The sequence below is a fragment of the Neolamprologus multifasciatus genome, chromosome 13 (assembly GCF_963576455.1).
Source record: "Neolamprologus multifasciatus chromosome 13, fNeoMul1.2, whole genome shotgun sequence".
Classification (NCBI taxonomy): Eukaryota; Metazoa; Chordata; class Actinopteri; order Cichliformes; family Cichlidae; genus Neolamprologus; species Neolamprologus multifasciatus.
The window spans coordinates 10,048,864-10,068,542 of record NC_140451.1 but is presented as its reverse complement, the minus strand read 5'-3'; the positions used below and the strand labels follow the sequence as shown (position 1 = coordinate 10,068,542).

Here is a 19,679-nt window from a genome sequence, read left to right as displayed (position 1 = left end):
TTGTAAGTGATACTACTCCGCTTGCTTCCAAACAGGATCGTCTGTCACCGCAACAGGACACCCTTAAGGAATGTAGTGGCTACACATACGTCGCCTGCCGAGCCGTTAGTGAAGCTGCCACTCAGGAGCTTAGACACAGTGGCGGTGGTGGTGGTGCAGGGGGGGGGGTCGCATGATGGGTGGAGTGGGGAATAGCTCACACGACATGAAAACACAAAGGCAGAGAGAGGAAGGGAAAGAGAGAGGGCGGGGGAGAAACAGGCAGGAGGCTAGCATACCGTTCTCTCCAGCTTCAGCACCGATGATTTCCCCGGCTCGTACTCAAAGATGCTCTTGGGCTCGGCGCGGTACTTCCTGGTGTCTACCTTTTTATCTGGGGGCTCCCACTCATTCCTGTGAAGAGAGGCGGGAATTGGGGAAGGGTGGGGTGTGAGATTGAAGACAGCCAATCCTTATCAAGTAGTCTCCATAGCAACCGGCACAGGCTAAGATATCTCTTTTTTTTACGATTCATATATGACGTCCGCCCTCATTATGCCTGCCTCCCTGTCCTCCTCCTCTGCGTCTAATGATGATAGGACAGAAAATCCAATTCACAGTTGAGCCAAATGAGTAATTTGATTAGGTAAACTAGATTGGACCTGGTAACAAAAAACAGAGCGCAGCATTTCCTGGGAGAATTTCTTAACAGGCAGTCAAGTATAAAATGACTATTCAGAAAAACAGAAAAAAAATAGGGCAAACAAAAAGCATGCTCTCTTTGATGAGCATCAAGAACAACGCGGGACCTTTCAGCAGCACTGATAACGACGCGTTTAGGAGCGCAGGGCTTCATCCACAAACACCAAGGAACAAGGAAGGTCAGTCCTCAACATGTCATCTGCAGCTTTTGTGGGCAACACTTTATCCTCTATCACCTGTCTGCCTTCATCACTCCATTGCTCACGTCTCTGAGCGCAGAGGCAGGCCTTTGTCTGTGCTGACATGCGGTGTGGAAGGTTGACACTAATCATACTTCAAGCAAAAAACTAGAGGACACAGTGGTGGAGGCCAATGGGAGCAAAGCATGCTCAAATTTTCAAAGTCAGGGAATAAATAGCTTTTTTGCTCCACTACAATAAGCCCTGCTTATCTACACTTACTAACTCTGTAGGTAAACACAGGCAGTATTTCAATATTGGTAAATGGTAAATGGCCTGTATTTGTATAGCACTTTTACTAGTCCCGCCTAGGGACCCCAAAGCGCTTTTACACGTCCAGTCATCCACTCTCACATTCACACACTGGTGGAGGCAGCTACAGTTGTAGCCACAGCTGCCCTGGGGCAGACTGACAGAAGCGAGGCTGCCATATCGCGCCATCGGCCCTTCTGGCCAACACCAGTAGGCGGTAGGTGAAGTGTCTTGCCCAAGGACACAACGACCGAGACTGTCCGAGCCGGGGCTCGAACCGGCAACCTTCCGATTACAAGGCGAACTCCCAACTCTTGAGCCACAATCGCCCCATATTCCGAATTGTGAACAGCTTCTTCTTCTAACAAACACAAACAGAACTGTGCTGTGTGTTAAGTATCAAAACAAACATCTTTGCTTTGGACTGGGGCATTGGAAGATGCTGACCTTTTGGCAGAGGGTTTGAGGGAAGACGACCGCATTGGCACTGGCATCGAGCAGCCTCTTGAATCAACCTCATTCTCACTTTTTGAGCGTGGGACTGCTCTCACTGGAAATAGGAACATAAATACCTCAATACTTGCACTGTGTAAATAGTGCCTCCAAATTTAGAACATTATTTTGGTTGAACTCCTACAGCTACTTATCCCAGACTCACCATCTTCCAAGTAACCAAAGGGGGTGGGACCATCATCTGAAAGAGGAAAGTACAGCAATAAAAAGTGATTTATTATTAATTTTTATCTCTTGCTGTCTTTGTTACTTAAAAAGCAATGGATATAGCACAGTATTAAATAATTCAGAAGACACTGAAGACGCTCTTTTCCTGCATTTTCCCTTGCCTCACACCTTCCATTAGACCAAACACAGGCAAAGAGTGTCAAATCAAAGCACTTCAAGGGAAGCATTACTGAGCTAAAAAGGGATCCAAGCATCGATGAGCACTGAGGGTCTGACTGAGTAATGCACTGTAGAGCCACAGAGCCAGAACTGTCACAGTCAGAGAGCTCTGGTAAGTGTCACAGCTACACATCTACATTGATCACTTCAGGCAATTGTTGAGCTGAGACTGAGCATCTCCTTTCATTTGACCTAAAACCTTGCTGTGGTGGCTTGATGTGCAAATCCAAAACCAAAAGTATGAGCCAGACTCTACCTTAACCATCTAGTACTTCAATCTAAACACTGGTTAGTAGAGTATTATTATGAGGATCTTGCATAGATTCATCTCTGGGTAGCAGACTAAAAACCTTAAAGTAGGACTACAGCAGCACCTAGTGGTGGAAATAATGCAAAAGACGCCTTATTACAGAAAAGTCAGAATAAGCATCTACAAAATATTTAAAAAAAAAAGATTACAGCCTGAAATTTGTAGTAATAGATGGTTAACAGAAAAAAAAGAACATGACAATATTATTACATTTTTCTGATATAAAAGGAAAAATACACTTGAAGGCGTCGTGCATCATCCATGCATCAACTGGAAATAGTATATTATTCAAGGGATGTTCATAACACTTCAGTAGATGAGATAACCTTTTCTTTAATCAATGATTGTTTCAATAATTGTAATAAAACAGAATTTAGTTATTTTTATTTCACTCCTGAAGTAGGATTTTTTGATAATTATGCATAAAAAGTATCACTCATTATATAATTTTGTTATTTACACCTGTCGTTTTCCTACTGTGACATGCCACAGCATACAGTATTGTCCAAAAGTGTTGTGCCACCCCTCATTTCTTCATATTGTTCTTTAAGTAGCTTTGAGGAATAGTTCTCCGTGTATTCTTTTTCACTTCAGTCCAGTTCTAGTACCTGACCATTTTCAGAGAAATGTTTTTTTAAGCCACACTGACCTATGAATCATTTAAGCACCAGGCACCTAACAAGGGCTGAACCCGTGTTGTTTTCACAAATGACAAACGACTCAGCAAAGAATCCATTTTTAAACTGCATTTTTAGTCACTTTGTTACCAGCAGCGTGTCTCGGCATTGCAGCATGTCCTTAAAAAAATGTGAGGAAATTGGAAAAATGGAGAACAAAAGAAAAAAAAGCCCAAAAAGCCACATACAGCAAATGAACAGCATCTGAAAGTCATGTACTTAAGAAATTGGAAATCCAGCAAAGATCTGACACAGGACCTAAGAGGTGCATCCAGCCCTTAACTTGATCCATCTACCTTTCATTGAAGCCTCATCAGAAATGGTCTTTGTGGAAGAGTGAGTATCAAGAAGCCATTCTTAAGGAAGAAAAGGATAAGATATGCCAAATTACACAAAACCTGGACTGGAAATCAGTGGCTACGGGTCTTACAGAGTAATGAATCCAAATGTGAAATTTGTGGTTCATTAGTATGTACAGGAGAGGTCAGGAGAGAGGGACAACCGTGAGTCTTTACAGACATCAGTAAAACATAACGGAGGCTCTGTCATGGTTTGGTGTTGCATTTCAGGTAGGGGTACTGAAGATATGGTCAAAATCGATGAAATTATATACACATAAAAGCATAATCAGATTTTGGTTTACAATGCAATATGTCTGTGAAGGTTCTCAGTCATCCAGGTCATCGTAGTCAAAGGAGCTTGCAAAGAAAAGCGTCTGGACTTCTTTAAGTTACTTGAAGACGTTTCACCTCTCATCCGAGAAGCTTCTTCAGTTCTAAGGTCAAATGGCGGAGAGTCCCAGATTTAAACCCAGTGGGAGTATCCCCCCAAAGAGGGACAAAAGGACCCCCTGATGATCCTCTAATCACCTGAGCCAAGTTGTGAAAATGGGTGTGGGTCCCAATCAGCCAGGGTTTCGGGTGAGCTCATTGTGAAACCTGGCCCAAACCTTATCATGCGATTTCCTGAGGTCAGATGGCCCAGGATGTGAGTGGGCTTTAAGGCGTCTGGGAAGGGATCTCAAAACTGGATTATAGATGGCAGACAGTTGGTGTCGTAAACCACCGCCTCTGTTCAAAGATGGTCGCTCACAGTGGACATAAATTGCTTCTTTCACTCCTCTTTCAAACCATCTGTCCTCTCTGTCCAAAATGTGAACATTGGCTTTGAAGAGCCACCTCCATAGGCCAAGACTCAGCAGTCCATCTGCATCTTAAGGATAAAGGACACTCTTTTGAGGATACCAATGTTCCGCCATTTGACCTTAGAACTGAAAAAGCTTCTTGGATGAGAGGTGAAACGTCTTCAAGTAACTTAAAGAAGTCCAGATGCTTTTCTTTGCAAGCTCCTTTTACAATGCAATAACATCTAGAATGCATCTGATTGGCAACAGCTTTGTTTTTCAGCATGACAGTGATCACAAACACACTGCCAATGCAGTAAAAGTACACCTGGGCAGAAAAAAAACACACAATCAGGAACACATTCAATCATGGATTGGCCTCCCCAATGCCTGGACGTCAACATTACTGAATCCATGTGGGATCATCTTGACTGAGAACAGAACAAAAGGCAGCCAGAATCCAAAGAAGAGCTGTGACTGAGCTTCAAGAAGCCCGGAGAACTATTATTAAAGAGTACTAAAGAGTTCAGGCTGTGTTGAAGAATAAAGGTGGTCACACCAAATAGTGACTTTCAAGTTTGTTAGAACTGTACAAACTCTATTTTTTCCTTATATATTCTACACTTCCACGAAACAAGGGGTGGCACCAGACTTTTGCACAGTATTAGATGCAAACAGATTTCGTTCTGTGATCAGGAGTTCTGCACGAACCTTGCGGTGTATTTAAAGATTACTGTAATAGTGACTGTTAAGAAACACATGTCAGAAAAGATTACATTAAAGCCTTTCTGCATCCTCGAGCTCGGTCGTTTCGAGGCGAGTAGGTACTAGCGCAAAGATTAAACACAGCTGAAGTATTTAAGAGGGTCCAAGATGGCTGCAGATTAGTAAAGCCAACGAGAGTGGAGTTACTGCCATCAGATACCTTTCGATTTCACCTGAATCTCATAGCTCTCAGGGAATATGTAGGTGGGACGGTAAGGGTTTTCCTCAATAGGCTCTATGCACAATGATGGAGAGACAGAGGACAGCATGACATAACACAGAGACACATATATAAAGACACACAGGGACAGAAACAGACCAGGCAAAACTGATCAAACAGAAAAACAACACAGAGTAGAAAAAAAGAAACGACTTACCAGGTATTTTGTGAATCTGTTTGAACATTGTCTTATACCAGTCTTTGGACTTTTCGGTGTTCTGAAATTACAGTGTGGGAACAATTAATTCACAACCAGTCAATGAGAATTTCAGAAGAGCAACATCTGCATCCTTTTCGAGCAGGAAGACGTTCCACTGTCTGAGTTTCTCAGAGCATTTTGTTTCATTTAAGAAAGTGCAACAAATGAGAATGACAGCATCTCATTTAACGTTAATTCTGATGCAGTGCTATTGTGAAGCTGACACCTAAATGTGAGAGTGCTATTAGTAACACACACCTGCTATCAGTGTGATTAGAGGACTATATATTATATTTATTACAACGATTAATAAAAATAAAAATAATAATCACATCAAAAACATGACATGTGGTCATGCTTTTTGTGTAAATACCTCTTTTACTGTAGCATTAATCACTCATGTGTTATCTAAACAAAGCACCCATTAAACATTTACAGAGAGTCGATTAGTCTTCATTCGACAGCTGGTTTAATCGCTCACCCGTACAGGCACAATGGGCTTGTTGAGAGGACTCAGCACAGGGGAGTGCAGCGATAGCCGCTGCCTCTTCCCGTCCATTTCAGGGACTGGACTGACAGTTTCACTTCTGGAATCGGGGCTTTTGTCCCTTTCTGGGGTTGGGTCTGTGAAGCACAAGAAAAATAAGCTAAAAGAAAGCTAAGCTCACAACACATTTCCAGTGATATGGCAGCACAAGCAACCAAGCAGCATGAAGAGAGATTATATAAAATTTGTGCAAGAAATAACTTTTCAGAACATTTCAGATGCTGTACATTATTTACTTAAGTTACTTCCAACACCCATTTATTGTTTATGCTGGGAAACCACCATTACTTACTGGGATACTTCACTCAATGAAGTGATTCAGATATTAATACCGCTCTACCAAGCAGAGTAAGCCTGTCGCTCAGTTTACTGAGCTGGCTACGTGTGTTTTATACTGCTAATAAACTCAACAGGGAGACTCTTAATAATAGTGCCACCAGTGTATTTCCAGCAATCCAGATGAAAAATGTCTTTGGAATATGGGTCACCAGCTCATCCCAGTAAGCTACACAATGCATTTTGGGTATACTGCCTTTCATGCCCCTTTTACATAAAATACATGACAAATATCAGAAAGTATATTGTCTTTGTTTTCTACATGACTTCTCAGTGGTAAGACAGGCTCAGTCACACACACTTGGATTTAAATGATAAGGATAAGGTCTGTCCAATGTCAAGTAAATAAATGAAAGAACAGAAGCCGGCCTACAAAACTCAAGTTCATGCTAATCAGTAATTTTTCCATGTAACCCACTGGTGACGGGAACAATAAAGTCTAAGATTAAAATCCCAGGTTTGATAAGAAGCAACACAAAAGAAAAGCAGCATCAAACAAAAAGGAAATGAAATGCGTTCTGTATAACCTGAGCATCGTACTGCGTTCCCAAAAATGGTAACATGTTGGCGCCAGTATCTTGACTTATTACTTCATGACGCTTGTATCAAACTAACAAACAAAAGTTAGTCATGAAACCGGGAAAAGGGGGGTGGTGCGCACACAGATGGTTCAGTCGAGAAATGAAAAAGGTGTTGCGCTTTAATAAAAGCAGCACTTCTGCGAGCAGTCGAACAACTGAAAAAAAAAAGTGTTACATGTTTTAGACATCAACGAGACCTCAGTGCGTACCTTCAGAATGAGAAAGCTGCTTTTGCTGTTCTGTTGTGAAACAAACACAGACAGAGACATGACAAGTAAAACGTGACTCAGCAGTGATGTGTGAAAGCAGTTGTTATACATGTAACGCAGACAGAGACAACGACACCGTTAAATGTTCCATGTGAGACTTTGAACACTGACACAGCAGAAAACATCTACTCGCTAAGTAAAGATGTAGTGGAGTGATAAGCAGAAAAGCAACACAACCAGTGCCTGAACTGTAAGCTGAGGTTATTCTGTGTTCTGGCAGCTGGTCCCTCTGCATGTGTGTTTTTGATCTGACATGCTGGTGCTCCAGTGCAACATTCAGTGGGTCTGAGTGACATATATATGACTTAATACCACCAAGCTTCCCTAAAAGGGCACACAAGCAATTTTAAGCTTCTTAATATCTGTCGCCCTCAACCTACAGACAGGTGTGCTCACCTCTGTTGTGTTGTAGCAGGACTATGGTGGGGTTAACTATGCTGGTGCAGGGATAAACAGAGCTGGGAGTCGATGTCACCGAGTTCTGAATGTCGGTGGAGAACGGAGCTTGATTTTTTATGCTCTCAGATGAATTGTTCTGAAAGTGACAGAAGATACAAGCTTACAAGTCAAGAGAAAGAAAAACTGTCCTGTAATAAAAACAAGAAGAAAAAAAAGACATCTAACCAGCACCGTAAAATAAGAAGATCACTCAGTGCTCATAAAATCAAACCAAGATCGTGTGTTAAATGGGGTGGAAGTAAACGTACCTGGCACAGAGTGTTGCTTACAGGAGGTAAATCGGCTGTGTCATTGCTGCCACCCTCAGCCAGTCCTGCTTTAGAGCTGTCTCCATTAATCTGGCTTGTCCAGCCACCTAAAAAGCGTCCAAAACTCTCTTAGTTTGGCAGCCAGCGCGGCAAGAACAAAAACACTGGGGACGATGCTAAAAAGTAAATTCTCTGACCGAGCTTATGACAGCAAATCATAACAGATAATTGCAGATAAAATAAATCTCCATTTCATTCTGCAGGGTGTGAATGCTTTCCTTAGTGGTTTTCATGCATGGGGCTGTTAATATCCCCGGAAAAAAAAGAAGAAGGATTCTCCCACAATCTCTGAACTTTGTCACAAGAACAAAGTGCCTATTCAGTTAGCTGTTAAGGCCATTTGTTCCACTGGCCTTTATATTCAGACTCTACAACAATTAAAGCATCTCCCCAAAAGCCTTGGCTAACCTCCAGACCGGTTCCATTCCGCTCTGCACAACAAACGAGCCCACAGTTAAGGCTGCCTGCTCCAAAGTGCAGCGTGGGCAGGCCACAACAAAAGACCTCTTTGACACTTGTATGAAAATATGAGCAGTCGGCCTTCATCACGGCTCTGAGCGTGCCCAGCTGAGCATACACTTTAAAACATGAGTAGTTATATAATCCTGCAAAAACATGACGAAACGCCCGTTAAATTACGGCCAAACTCACATCCTCTGTCCACATTTTACACGGATGTGCTCCTGTGTGTCCCCCCCCCCCCCCCCCCCCCACACACACACACCATGTTATTCTTGCTAACCTCTTAATATTCTCTTCATCATGTGGAGAGCTGTGACGAAACAACTGTGGCAGCTGTCCTGACTTACTTGGTGTTGAGATGACGTTTGGCTCATCGCTGATGCAGTCCTCATCATCGATGTGGACGAGAGTGGCCCTTAGGGTCACCACGCCTTTCCCTTTGCAAACTCTGCTCGGGTCCAAATCTGAAAGCATTCAAAATCTGACTTTAGCTGCTATTTATTTATTTATTTATTTTGGTGGTTGTTAAGGAACATCTTGCTGCTGAGAATCCAACTTACTGCTACCTCATGCTCCAAATCGCCAAAATAGAACTGTTACATCAAAACCAGGCCATCAAATTAATATCCTGCTGTCCTGTAAAACTAATTACCATGAGCACCCCGCCAGAGGTGAAAGTAGAGCGCCTGAAGCTTGCTCTATGCAGTATTTTTTTATTCCCCCGTTAAATTAACACCCAATTCTCAACAAGTGACTTTGAAGACCACATTCTACGTCTTCTGTGTGAGTATGAGGTTTCCACAACTGTAGTAGCTGAAACATTGATGAGCCACATGGATGCATCACCTGGGGTGGGAATCAGGTCAGGAGAGCCTTTCATGCTTTTCACAGGTGTAATCCTGACAGCACAGACTGTTCGAGGACCTGAAGGGACTTTAACACAACAAACACACAGGAAGGAACAAAAAGAGTTGTGTGTGATTATAAAAAAAAGTATATTTAAGGCAAAACATTCCACTTTTAAGATTTGAAGCAATTATCCAGCAGTTATCTATCACCTGTTCATTAAAGCAATTCCCTATCTGATTTAACAAGGGTGCTACATAGTACATGATTGATTCAATGCCATGCAAGTGATGAAATCACATCATTGTGGTACATAGGAGATGAGGTTAAATTAACTATTTGATAGGTTTAGACTGAGAGCTGACTTACTGGGAGTTGCGCTTGGTCTTACGCTGCCCTCTGCTGGAGAGCCCTGGAAGGGAAACACATGGAAGACTATTAAATAGGAGGATTCCTCAAGATAGATTCCTATGATGTATTATTAACTATTAACCTGCAGCTACACAAAGATTCAGAATAAAAAATTATGAACAACAGCTAAATAACTTTTTGTTGGAGGCACAAAACAAAAATTTCAATTCATTTCAGGTCCTAGCAGGAAGAGATGAAAGGGTTTGGATCTATGGGCACCTATAAAGAAATCCACTCATGTTCATTTTAATCTACAGTCACCTGCGCTTCCCTCCAATGTTCATGACTTAGTCTGACAAATGTAGCACCACAGCAGTGGAAACATCTGCATCATTCTCAATAAACTTCACATCAGATGGACTGAGGAGAATGAATTTGATAACCAGGCCAAGTCTCTGCTTGTTAGAATGGATGACTGTATGCACTGAAGGAATATAACATACACAGAAAATGTCTTATACGGGTAAGATTTGGTTTAGCACTGGCATTAATAGTGAAGGCACTGCAAAGACAGCTTTAATGAGGAACCACATACAGCTAATGAAACTGTGGTTGTGCCTCTGTGGTTGGGTTACACACTGAAATGAGATACAACACAGGAAGGCAGCGAACTTTATCTGTTTAAATCATCTGAAGACTCTTTCACATTAAGTTATATTAGTAATTCAAAGTGTTGTTTAATTCAGAAAAACTTTCAAACTCAAGCCAATAGCCATTGTTTGCTTAGAACATAATACAGCACAGTCTATATCATATATAATGATTTTTTTTCCATCCAGAGAGACATTACAACTTATGTTACAGATTACAGAAGTTGCAGTGAAACATCCAAATGGTAGCATGGATCAGATGCCACAAAGATCTGTTCAATGCATTCTTGCAGTACAATTCCACTGTTACTCAGTAAAGATAATTAAGATAAGATTATTGAGAATCAAATTCAGTGCTTTCAGTACTTTCCACTTTGATATAAATTCAAAAATTGCACATGTGCTTCCCTTTAATGACAACAAGAAAGGAGAAAAGTAACCCGTATTGCTCTAAGCTCCAGCAGTGGTGCATGCAGAAGTCAGAGCACGGCCGCCATAAAAGTATCTGTGAAACTTCCTACTGCTCATCTGGCCGTTGTGCTCAGGCAGCATGGCTGATTTAGGAGACATCCCCATTTCAAATGCCAAGAAAAAGACTGATTAAGACTGCAAACAAACTCACCAAGACACTCAAACAGTCACTTGTTCATATACACAAACAGACACAAAGAGTGTTTTCTTTTCATTTTCATTTGTAAACTAAGAGGAAAACAGTGAGGAAAAGCCAGAGCAGCAAAAGCCATCTAGAATTTACTCTGCAATGAAAATTTTAAGCTGCTTTTAAAGTTGTTCCTTTTCTTCTGAGTTTGCGTGGGACACTGTGTGCTCTCTGTTTACACATGGCGGTAAATAAGCCAACCTGCAGAACAGGCTGATGTTCCAGCTGGAAGCCTCCACAAATAGGCCTAAAATGGATGAGGGAAAATGGGAGCAATTCCAAACAAGTCCCAAGGAGACACAAAGCAAAAAACCTTTTTAAACGTCTTCCAGTATTGGAGCTGAGCCGTCCCTGAGCATCAGAAACCGTGTGTTTATTTCCCATCCCTCTTTAATAAAATCAGCTTGCTTCTTGACCCCCTGCATCCCGGAGAGGCAAAGCATCTATGATCTCATTTCCAAAACCATTAACAGGCATTCCTTTGAGGAGTGCTTACACTGATCTCAGTTCTGCTTCCGCTGTATCCTCACATGAACCCCGAGATGGAGAATTTACAGTAGAAAGAGCATTTTGAGTGTGTTTGTAATTCTGGCATATAACAGATAGAGCGAATATGACAGCTGACAGCGTTTAGTTTGCTGTATAAACACACAGAGCAGAGATCATCCCTGGCCTTTTTAGGAAGAGGGTTCTGTTATGAGTCTATTTGGCTTAGTTGATATGAAGTTAAGTCACTATTTGCTGAATTTGTTCAAAGTTCAGCAGACCAGTTAGTGGGCCTTGAGTTAGTGGCTCAAAGGTTCCAAAGACAGCCTGACTTTCCTTCTTTTAAAGCTAGCGGATGTGCTATTAAGTGCTATTTGTGCTGATTTCTCAGAACACCGCCCCCCCCCAAAACAAAACAAGTCTGACATGTATAAACTAAGTCTTATAACATTTACCAAAAAAAGAGTTAAATTCAAATTCACAGTTTAACAATTAACAGGGTACGTGTCATTATATTCACATCACAGTCAGTGAAACACCCTCTCAGCTCTGACCTCTGCCATTATCTAAAAGCAGCAAAGCCCAGATGATTCACCCAATATGCATCTCTCAGTTCCATTAAAACACAACACTCTCTCTCACACAGATACATAAACCTCCTACTGAACGAAAGCTCCCTGGTGTGACCAACACTGCCAAAACAAACAACTCATAAAAGCCAACGACCACCCCAAGGCGTCACTGCATGTCTGGAGAGAGAGATACATTACCTTCCTGATGATGTGTACAAACAGCCCTTATTCCACGACGCACATCAGGATCCTCTGAAGCCCCGTGAGCCGGCCGAGTTTTGAGGGTCTCATGTGGGTGGAACAGTCCCAGGGTTGACCTTGACCTTTCGCTATGTGGGGGGGGGGGGGGGGGGTCTGTTTGCTTGCGACAACAGGCGTGTTCAGATGCACCTGTCACCACATGCCACCTGGGAATGTTGCACCCACTCAACAACTGTGGAAATCCTCCTGCCTCTTAAAATGCTCACGCAGGACAGCAGATGAGAGACAGAGAGGCAGACCAAAGATGATAGCTGCAATTTGCTACTGGATGATTCAGCCACCCATACGGTCCTCAATGCCACAGATGCTTTCGGGTTTCCCAGAATCTGCCTGCAGTCCCAGCGCTATTCACAACTGACGTCTGAGCGGGCCATCGTGTGACGAGGATTCTATTGGCTTTTTTCTTTTTAATTTACCTGCATTCGTAAACAGTTGCTGGCAGGCAGAAATAGAACTCTAAGCCCACTGGCTGGCTACACTGAAAGCCCCCCTCATCAAGGCCCATTGCACCCAGAAGCTTAGCCAGCACAGTAGCTGATGGGTTCCCAGAATCCCTGATTCAAAAGAACGCTCCCTCCCGGCGCGAGGGCAGTATTCAAACACTTGTTGCTGATTCATTTAAAAGTTTTACATATAAAACAGAAAAAATATGGCCACTTTCTCTGTTTTCACGTTGAGTACTTTCTGAAATCCTGAATCTTATCTTCCCCACAATCTTGAATAATTTTAAGATAGATGGAAAGCTTTCTTCCCCAGCATTAATCTAGCTTCTTAAACATGAAATTTATCTTACTCTATGATGGAAAACTACATTGTTTACTGTATTAATATCAATAAAGACAGGGAAAAGGGTATCTGGCAAAGGCCTTTGACACTGAGGTACTGAAAAAAAAATGTTACCAAGGAGTTTAGCTAAAATCTTTCACAAAACAGTCAAGAATGAGCCACTCTTCGTCCTCCTAAATGATGCGGGTGGCTCTTTGTGTCCACAAGACATGTGATTTTATTGTTTAAAGTTTTGCCTCCCTGGATCAGGGAGAACTTCCTTCAGTTATATAATGGTACCAACAAATATTTACATTTTTTTCTCATGGAACATCGCCGTGTTAGGAAGAGAAATTTCAACAACTTATATAATCTTTGACAACCCTTTTTCCCCTGATGATTTTACAAGCTCAATGCAGAAAAGAGCCCGCGAATTTATCTGTATAAATAAGTCATAGACCCTGTTCTTTATGTCCTGGTTGTTCCATCCGTCCATCCATCCGTCCATCCATCCGTCCGTCCATCTGTCCGTCCGTCCGTCCGTCCATCCAGGATTATTTCGATACATAATAGAAATTTTTTAAGGAAATTTTGCAATATCCATGCAGTTCTTCACTTGCTTGAGAAACATTTCAGATATTTACACGGAGTGGGAGGTGGGGTGTTTAAAGATGTGGTGGGTTTTAAAGATGTTAGCAGTTGTATTTACTTTACGAACCAGCCTGAAAGCCTCTCTTGTTTTATTCTCATCCTTGAATAGGTTTGCTCCCTAAAGTGTAATAATAAACAAAACACAACAAAGCACCTAATTTTTAACATTATTGTCCTTCTGTTTGGATGTTCTGTGCCTGTACAGGTTTTCCAGTCCAAAGACAAGCACGTCATTCTAAACGTGAGCATGAATGGTTTCCTGTCTCTCTGCGTTAACCCTGTGAATGGCCGTCGACCTGTCTGTTGGGTACCCTGGCTCTCACCTAATGCTGGATACCACAGGCTCCAGTCACATTGTGACACTGGCTCAATAAACTGGAAAATGGATGCATGGATGGATAGTTTTCATATAGACACATGCTATAATTTGTTATTCTTTTTTCCCTGTGTAATTACACAATGTCTTGTACAGATTTTCTTCGTCTGAGCCTTATCTTAAACTGGACCTCGAGCTTTGCTTGTAGTTTTGGCACTTTCCTTTTGGAACATTTTTATTGAAGTTGTCTGACAAAACTGTGCGTCAAGCTCACTGTTTTTTTGCTATTTCTATTTTATTAGATTATTATTTGGCATTATTTTAAAACTCTGTGCATCACTTGTTTGTGAATGGAGTTTACTAACCAAAATGACTAACCTATCACTTCTAACCTTAGTGTAAAACCCTACATGCTCTTATGTAAATAGATTTTTCCTTGAATCGATTTATGACTTCAATATTTAAGCTCCTGGAGCATTTTTACAGGCACCACAGATTACTCTATCTGTATGATCTTATGGATTATCTAAATTTCCTGTCTGTCCATTTTCAAATCTAAACAGAGCAGGGTGATACAAAGTTGAACTGTAATGCATTCCCTCCATGGGGGGTAGGGGTCTCTGTGAAACAGTCAGAGGCTGCCTTAAAAGTGAGCCATGTCAACACAAAAGAGCTCTCTTCACACGCTCAGCTGTCCTATAGAGGGAGAGAAAGAGCTGTTGCGTAACGCAGTTTGACTTCTGCTTTGTCAACAAATGGCAGAGAGGGGAGAAGCTATCCAGTGCTGTGTGCAGATCCCACCAAACAGCTCCAAACATGGCTCGAAATGGCTGCTCCAGAGCAGCAGCTTATCCTCCTAATTGAGAAGAGACCCCCCACCTACCCTTCAACCCTCCCCACTCTCTTCCATAAACAGCTTCCACACTGGACACCAGCCTTGGATTCTACACATTCCTCAACCAAAGCTATTTGAAGTTCATTTCAAACAACTGCAGCATAAAAGGAAATGTATGTAACTTACACACTACCCTCATTACAGTCCTGAGAACAGGATTACACATTTGTGTTGATAATGGAAGGAGCTTAAGCTGGGGTTGTATGAAGACAGCTTCTATGCCTTTGAATTCTTTGAAGAAGAGTTTAAAGCGATCCTACGGTATCGCTATCATATTTGAGGGCTTATTTTGAGGATATTTCTTCACCTGTAGATAAAAAGGTCCTTTTTGGAGGGAAAACAAACCCACTCATGACACTTGTCATTGTATGATGTGTTCCCCATCGCTCAGAGAGGCTAGCGACCTGCCAACGCATCCCCGAGAAGCCCAGACAGTTACTGGAAGTGACCATGGCCAGATCCCCGGGACAGGAAACACTTGGTACGTGCCGAGGTCCTGGGGAGGGCTGCAGTTGGCTGCATGGACCAAACCGCCTGTTACAGACACTGTGTTAGAGAGCCAGGCTCCTTCTAACATGCCTGCTAGGCTTTTAGAGCCAGCGTAATAAGAATGTCAGGGAGCTGACAATTTACCCAAGGTGATACATCTTCACAGCAAGGGCTCCAGGCTTGACTCCAAGAGTGAGAGAGCTTGGCTCACAGGCCTCACAGAGAGGATAAACACTGAATATCCAACTAGCTTTGTGGTGTCTCCTTAAGGGACTTTCAGATAGTTTACTTTTAAAGGAGCTGAGTTTAGTTTAAAAAGTTTCAGATGAAAACAGAGTGACATAATTGGAAAAAAAAATAAAGTCCATAAGACAGTAGAGAGGTATGTAATTTGGTAGTATGAATAAGACATGGCGTTTATTTAATCTCATAACTCCATAATGAGCACAGCTGTGCACAACAGATTCCTCCCGGCTTAGATAATGGGAGGTACTTGCACATTAGGTGAGCGGCGCTGACAATTCAAATCATTGTCACAGAGTGTTTCCTCGTCTCTGCTGAATGTTTGGACTCTGACAGGGACTGGAAGCTCTGAGCGTGTTCCCTAATATAACTCTCCGAGCGCCTATGTGACAGCACTACTTGATAATTGAGTCATAGGATATGGCGGCTAAACGTGAATATAAACAGCGATGCGATAATCCAGCAATTTTAAGTGCTATGAAGGCATCCTCGTGTGAAATGAGCGTGCAGCAGGACTCCAACTGGTCCCCATCATCCATCTATTTCAGGAATGCCGGTGCAGCCTGACTCGTCCCCGTCACACCCAGAAACAAACAGAGGCAGGCAGCTCTGTCTGTAACAGCCCCGCTTCACAGGTGGTGGCAAAAGATTAGATGGTCCTTACTCTTTGTTACATGTTGCAGTGAGCGATTGAGAAAGCTGTGGCGTACAAGTGTCACTTGAGAATTCTGGATTGGTCTGTGAGATTTTTAGTAAGGACGTCTGCTGATTGTCATTAAACTATCTGCCAGCAAATGCTGCGATGCTGGTGTTTTCCATCAGCGCTGACATGGTTGGGTTGGGGGTTTGGGGTTGGTGTGGGACATGTGGTGCTTGTGACGGCAGTGGAGGCGGGCGCTGCTTAAATCTATCACCAAAGCATAAATTATCTTTTCACAGTTTTGTTTACGTGCATCCGTGATCAGGGCGGGGGTTTTGTGCGCCACCGACCTTGAAAAGCCAACGCATAACACTTCATTTCCCCATCCACTTCATCCAATGGCAGGAGACGGTGAAAGCAGACAGGGGGTTCGGCGGTGGGGGGTGGGGGTTGCCAAGCAACCTGTTGTAACATTAACAAGGAGTGAAAACAGAAACCTGGTGTCTGGCTGAAACATCCGGCCTGATCCAAAGCCATCCATTATTCCCAGTAAAGCGAAGGCTGTTCTCTACAAATGCTGCCACTACAAAGCTTTCTGTTCAAGTCATGCAAATATCCAGCGTCACCACACAGCTGGTGTACATAAACCGCAGCTAATTAAAACAAGTGATCCTAAAAAAGTATGTCTCAACAAGGACATACTATCATTTCATTATTCTTCTAATATCCAGTAAAAATAGTAGTACATATATAACTACATATATCACTCTGAACAGATGGGTACAGTAGGCCTACAACACAGCGACAGTATCCACCTATGTAAACAACAGCAAAAGCTAAATTATCCACACTTTGGAAATGCAAATAAATTCTGAGGAGACTGCATGACCAAAGGGGTAATTGGACTTGAATGAAAAAACAAAACATATTGTGACTAGTTGTCTGTCAGATTTCCAAACCACATGGAGATCATCATTGAAAAACAAGACTATGATATTCCCGAGGCCAGCTGGCTTTGGCAAATCTTTAAAATTCAGTTTTGAGATTCATGTTTCAGAGGATTGCTCCTCTCAAATCTAGGGGAACTGTGTAACGTGACTCGTCATAAAATATTAACAACCGCGCTGGGTTCATGCTAAACAAAGAGCCCCGTGCTCGAGAAGTTGCACAGATCAGGCAGCTGTTTGTTGTGCAGATCAATCAGTTCTGTATCGGCTTTTTTGGATACAGAAACATGATGTGCACCTCGGTGGTGGATGCCATTCTGCAAATGGAAAAATTCAAGCATACACATTGCAGCTAAAATTAATGCAGGCTGCAAACTTTACACTCTGTTTGAATATTATTTGAACTGTGCACTCTATTCTCCTGTTTAGATACACCTGATGAATCACTATATCTATATCTATATGTTTTAAATCAGGGAGGGAAAGCATTCCTTTGCAAATCATCCAAATTTACTGTTGAAGTAAAAGTCAATACCATCATGTGTTCAATGTTTCAGAACATAACAAACATTTTCCTTCTCATAGATCACTTTCACCTTGCTTTAATTGCACAACAGAACCTGCAAAATGTCATAAGGGTACGTCTGCTCCCTGCCTAAGTAAATGGCTCCTGTGTGAGCTGCTACCAAACATGTGACTGATGTGTTATATGTACACACCTATCAAAATCCCTGTGTAAACAACCACAGGTCCTCTACTGACATCTTGTCAACCAGAAGTCTTTGTTGTACTTGTAGTAAGGACGTGTGGGAAGCTAATGGATTTCCTGATCTTTCTAGGTAAACAACGCTTAGATAACTGAATATCTCCATTAACCACGTCCAACAAGTCCACATGATAAGACGAACAAAAGTGGCTGGGTTATTTTCAGAGCGTGGCAGCTACACAGCAAAACACGGAAACAGGTGGTTTGGAGTAAAATCCATCTGAATGCTTTCCCCCTGTCCTTGGAGCGGTTTGATGAATTATTTGTGCAAGGGTTAATATTTTATCACGCCTGTTTAGACTCATGTTACTCGGGGGTAAAAATGTGAATGAAGACTGAGGCGGGGGATCTGTAGAGTTTCACAAGTAGGCGTCTTATGTATTATAGAAAGCTCCAATCTTAGATCTTCAGTTAAAATAGGAAACGGCAGGATTGTTTTCCCAAATTGTAGCTAAACTGGCAGGTAGACATCACGCAAAGATGCCTCTGTAATTCTTTAGAATTCCATGACAGCAACAATGAAAAGTGCATATTATAAAAAATTACAACCATAGCGACCAATGTCAGTTTTGCCTTCATACAATCCTTCCCAGTGGTGTGTTTAGTGGGACTAAGAGAAAATCCCAGTTAAGATGTGGACAAGACGGAGGTGTTTGTTACAGTCTGTGAGTCTCTGTGTGGCCACAGTTGTGCCGCCAAGCAGTTGTTCATATTACATGCTGTTCAGCGTGAGTCTTCAGACAGACCTGTTTGACAAATAGCCCAACATTCAGGTCCTTGTGTCAACACAAAGAACACCCACACTTTTAATTTTGTGCAGTTACATAACACAGGTGCTAAGTTAGTCATGCTCACAAAGATGTCCCTGGAATAAGGAGTGGAAAATGATAACGGTCTTACCAAATCAACCTCCTATCAAGAATATCTCCAAAACAAAGATGACAGAGGTGACAGTTTAGTTTGATCACACTGTACAGTGAACAGCTCCCAACATCTCCATGCCGCATAATATGCATTCCATTAAGTGGATGGTCTTGATGTCACAGCCCTACTGTATGCATGTAGAGTAGCCTGAAGTCTGCCCCCTATGACTCACATTGTCAACCGCCGCCGTCCAACTTAAAGAAACCAACGCACGGGATCGGATTTGTCTTAAAATAAATAAATAGATACATAAATGTTATTCAGCAGTGTTATACAGACAGCAATCCTTTAATTTTCAGATTAAGGATTTAGGTTTTTTCTTCTCGCATTCAGCTACAGAGTGCGGCACCCATGGCGGGACGCATTCCCACTGTATGGATCTGCCTTTACTGCAGCAACTGTCCCACAGCCAGAGCCCCCATCTGCTGAGATGCAAAATCAAAACCGACTGACTCACAGAAGCATTCATATTTGCTAACCATTGATAAACTCACGTAGCAGACTCTGTAATTAATATGAAATACATTATGCAGTACTGGCTTTGCATCACAGCTTAACAACTCTCAAGTCAGCTGTTAACAGAGCCAGTGGGAAATAAAAATAAAGTGTTCATGCCCTGATATTAAGAACCTTTCTTTTAAGAGAAAATCTTAAAGAAGGGCTTCAGAGACGTGCAGCTGTAACGAGCAGGTACGCTCACCTCTCTGTGATGGTAATCCAGCGTTGTGCTCGCTGATGCAGACAGACACACTTCACTGAGCTCTTTGCGACAGCTGCTCTCCACCAGCGTCCTGTCAGCGCTTCACACTCACCGGTTTCAACTGCGTCAACAGCGGCGCACTGCTCGCCCACCGAGCGCGAGGACCTCTCCTTTCACAATAAAAGCCTGAA

At 42.4% G+C, this 19,679-nt stretch overlaps 1 protein-coding gene across 6 annotated transcripts in view; it reads right to left on the bottom strand.

Moving 5' to 3' along the window:
- Positions 1-19,588, bottom strand: part of sorbs1 (sorbin and SH3 domain containing 1) — a 41,315-nt gene extending 21,727 nt beyond the window's left edge. For 2 of the 6 annotated variants that reach the window (XM_085182358.1, XM_085182361.1), the window contains exons 1-12: positions 19,489-19,588; positions 9,544-9,586; positions 9,175-9,261; positions 8,676-8,792; positions 7,807-7,913; positions 7,496-7,634; positions 5,848-5,990; positions 5,325-5,385; positions 5,108-5,182; positions 1,831-1,866; positions 1,620-1,722; positions 279-393 (exon numbers count right to left, since the gene is read on the bottom strand). In XM_085182358.1, the coding sequence (XP_085038484.1) occupies positions 279-393; positions 1,620-1,722; positions 1,831-1,866; positions 5,108-5,182; positions 5,325-5,385; positions 5,848-5,990; positions 7,496-7,634; positions 7,807-7,913; positions 8,676-8,792; positions 9,175-9,208 (930 nt within the window). In that variant the 5' untranslated portion in view covers positions 9,209-9,261; positions 9,544-9,586; positions 19,489-19,588. Of the gene's footprint in view, positions 1-278; positions 394-1,619; positions 1,723-1,830; positions 1,867-5,107; positions 5,183-5,324; positions 5,386-5,847; positions 5,991-7,039; positions 7,073-7,495; positions 7,635-7,806; positions 7,914-8,675; positions 8,793-9,174; positions 9,262-9,543; positions 9,587-12,089; positions 13,394-19,488 lie in introns of those variants that run through there. The other 4 variants (XM_085182355.1, XM_085182356.1, XM_085182359.1 and 1 more) reach the window with 4 other exon arrangements.
- Between the last annotated feature and the right edge of the window lie 91 nt (positions 19,589-19,679).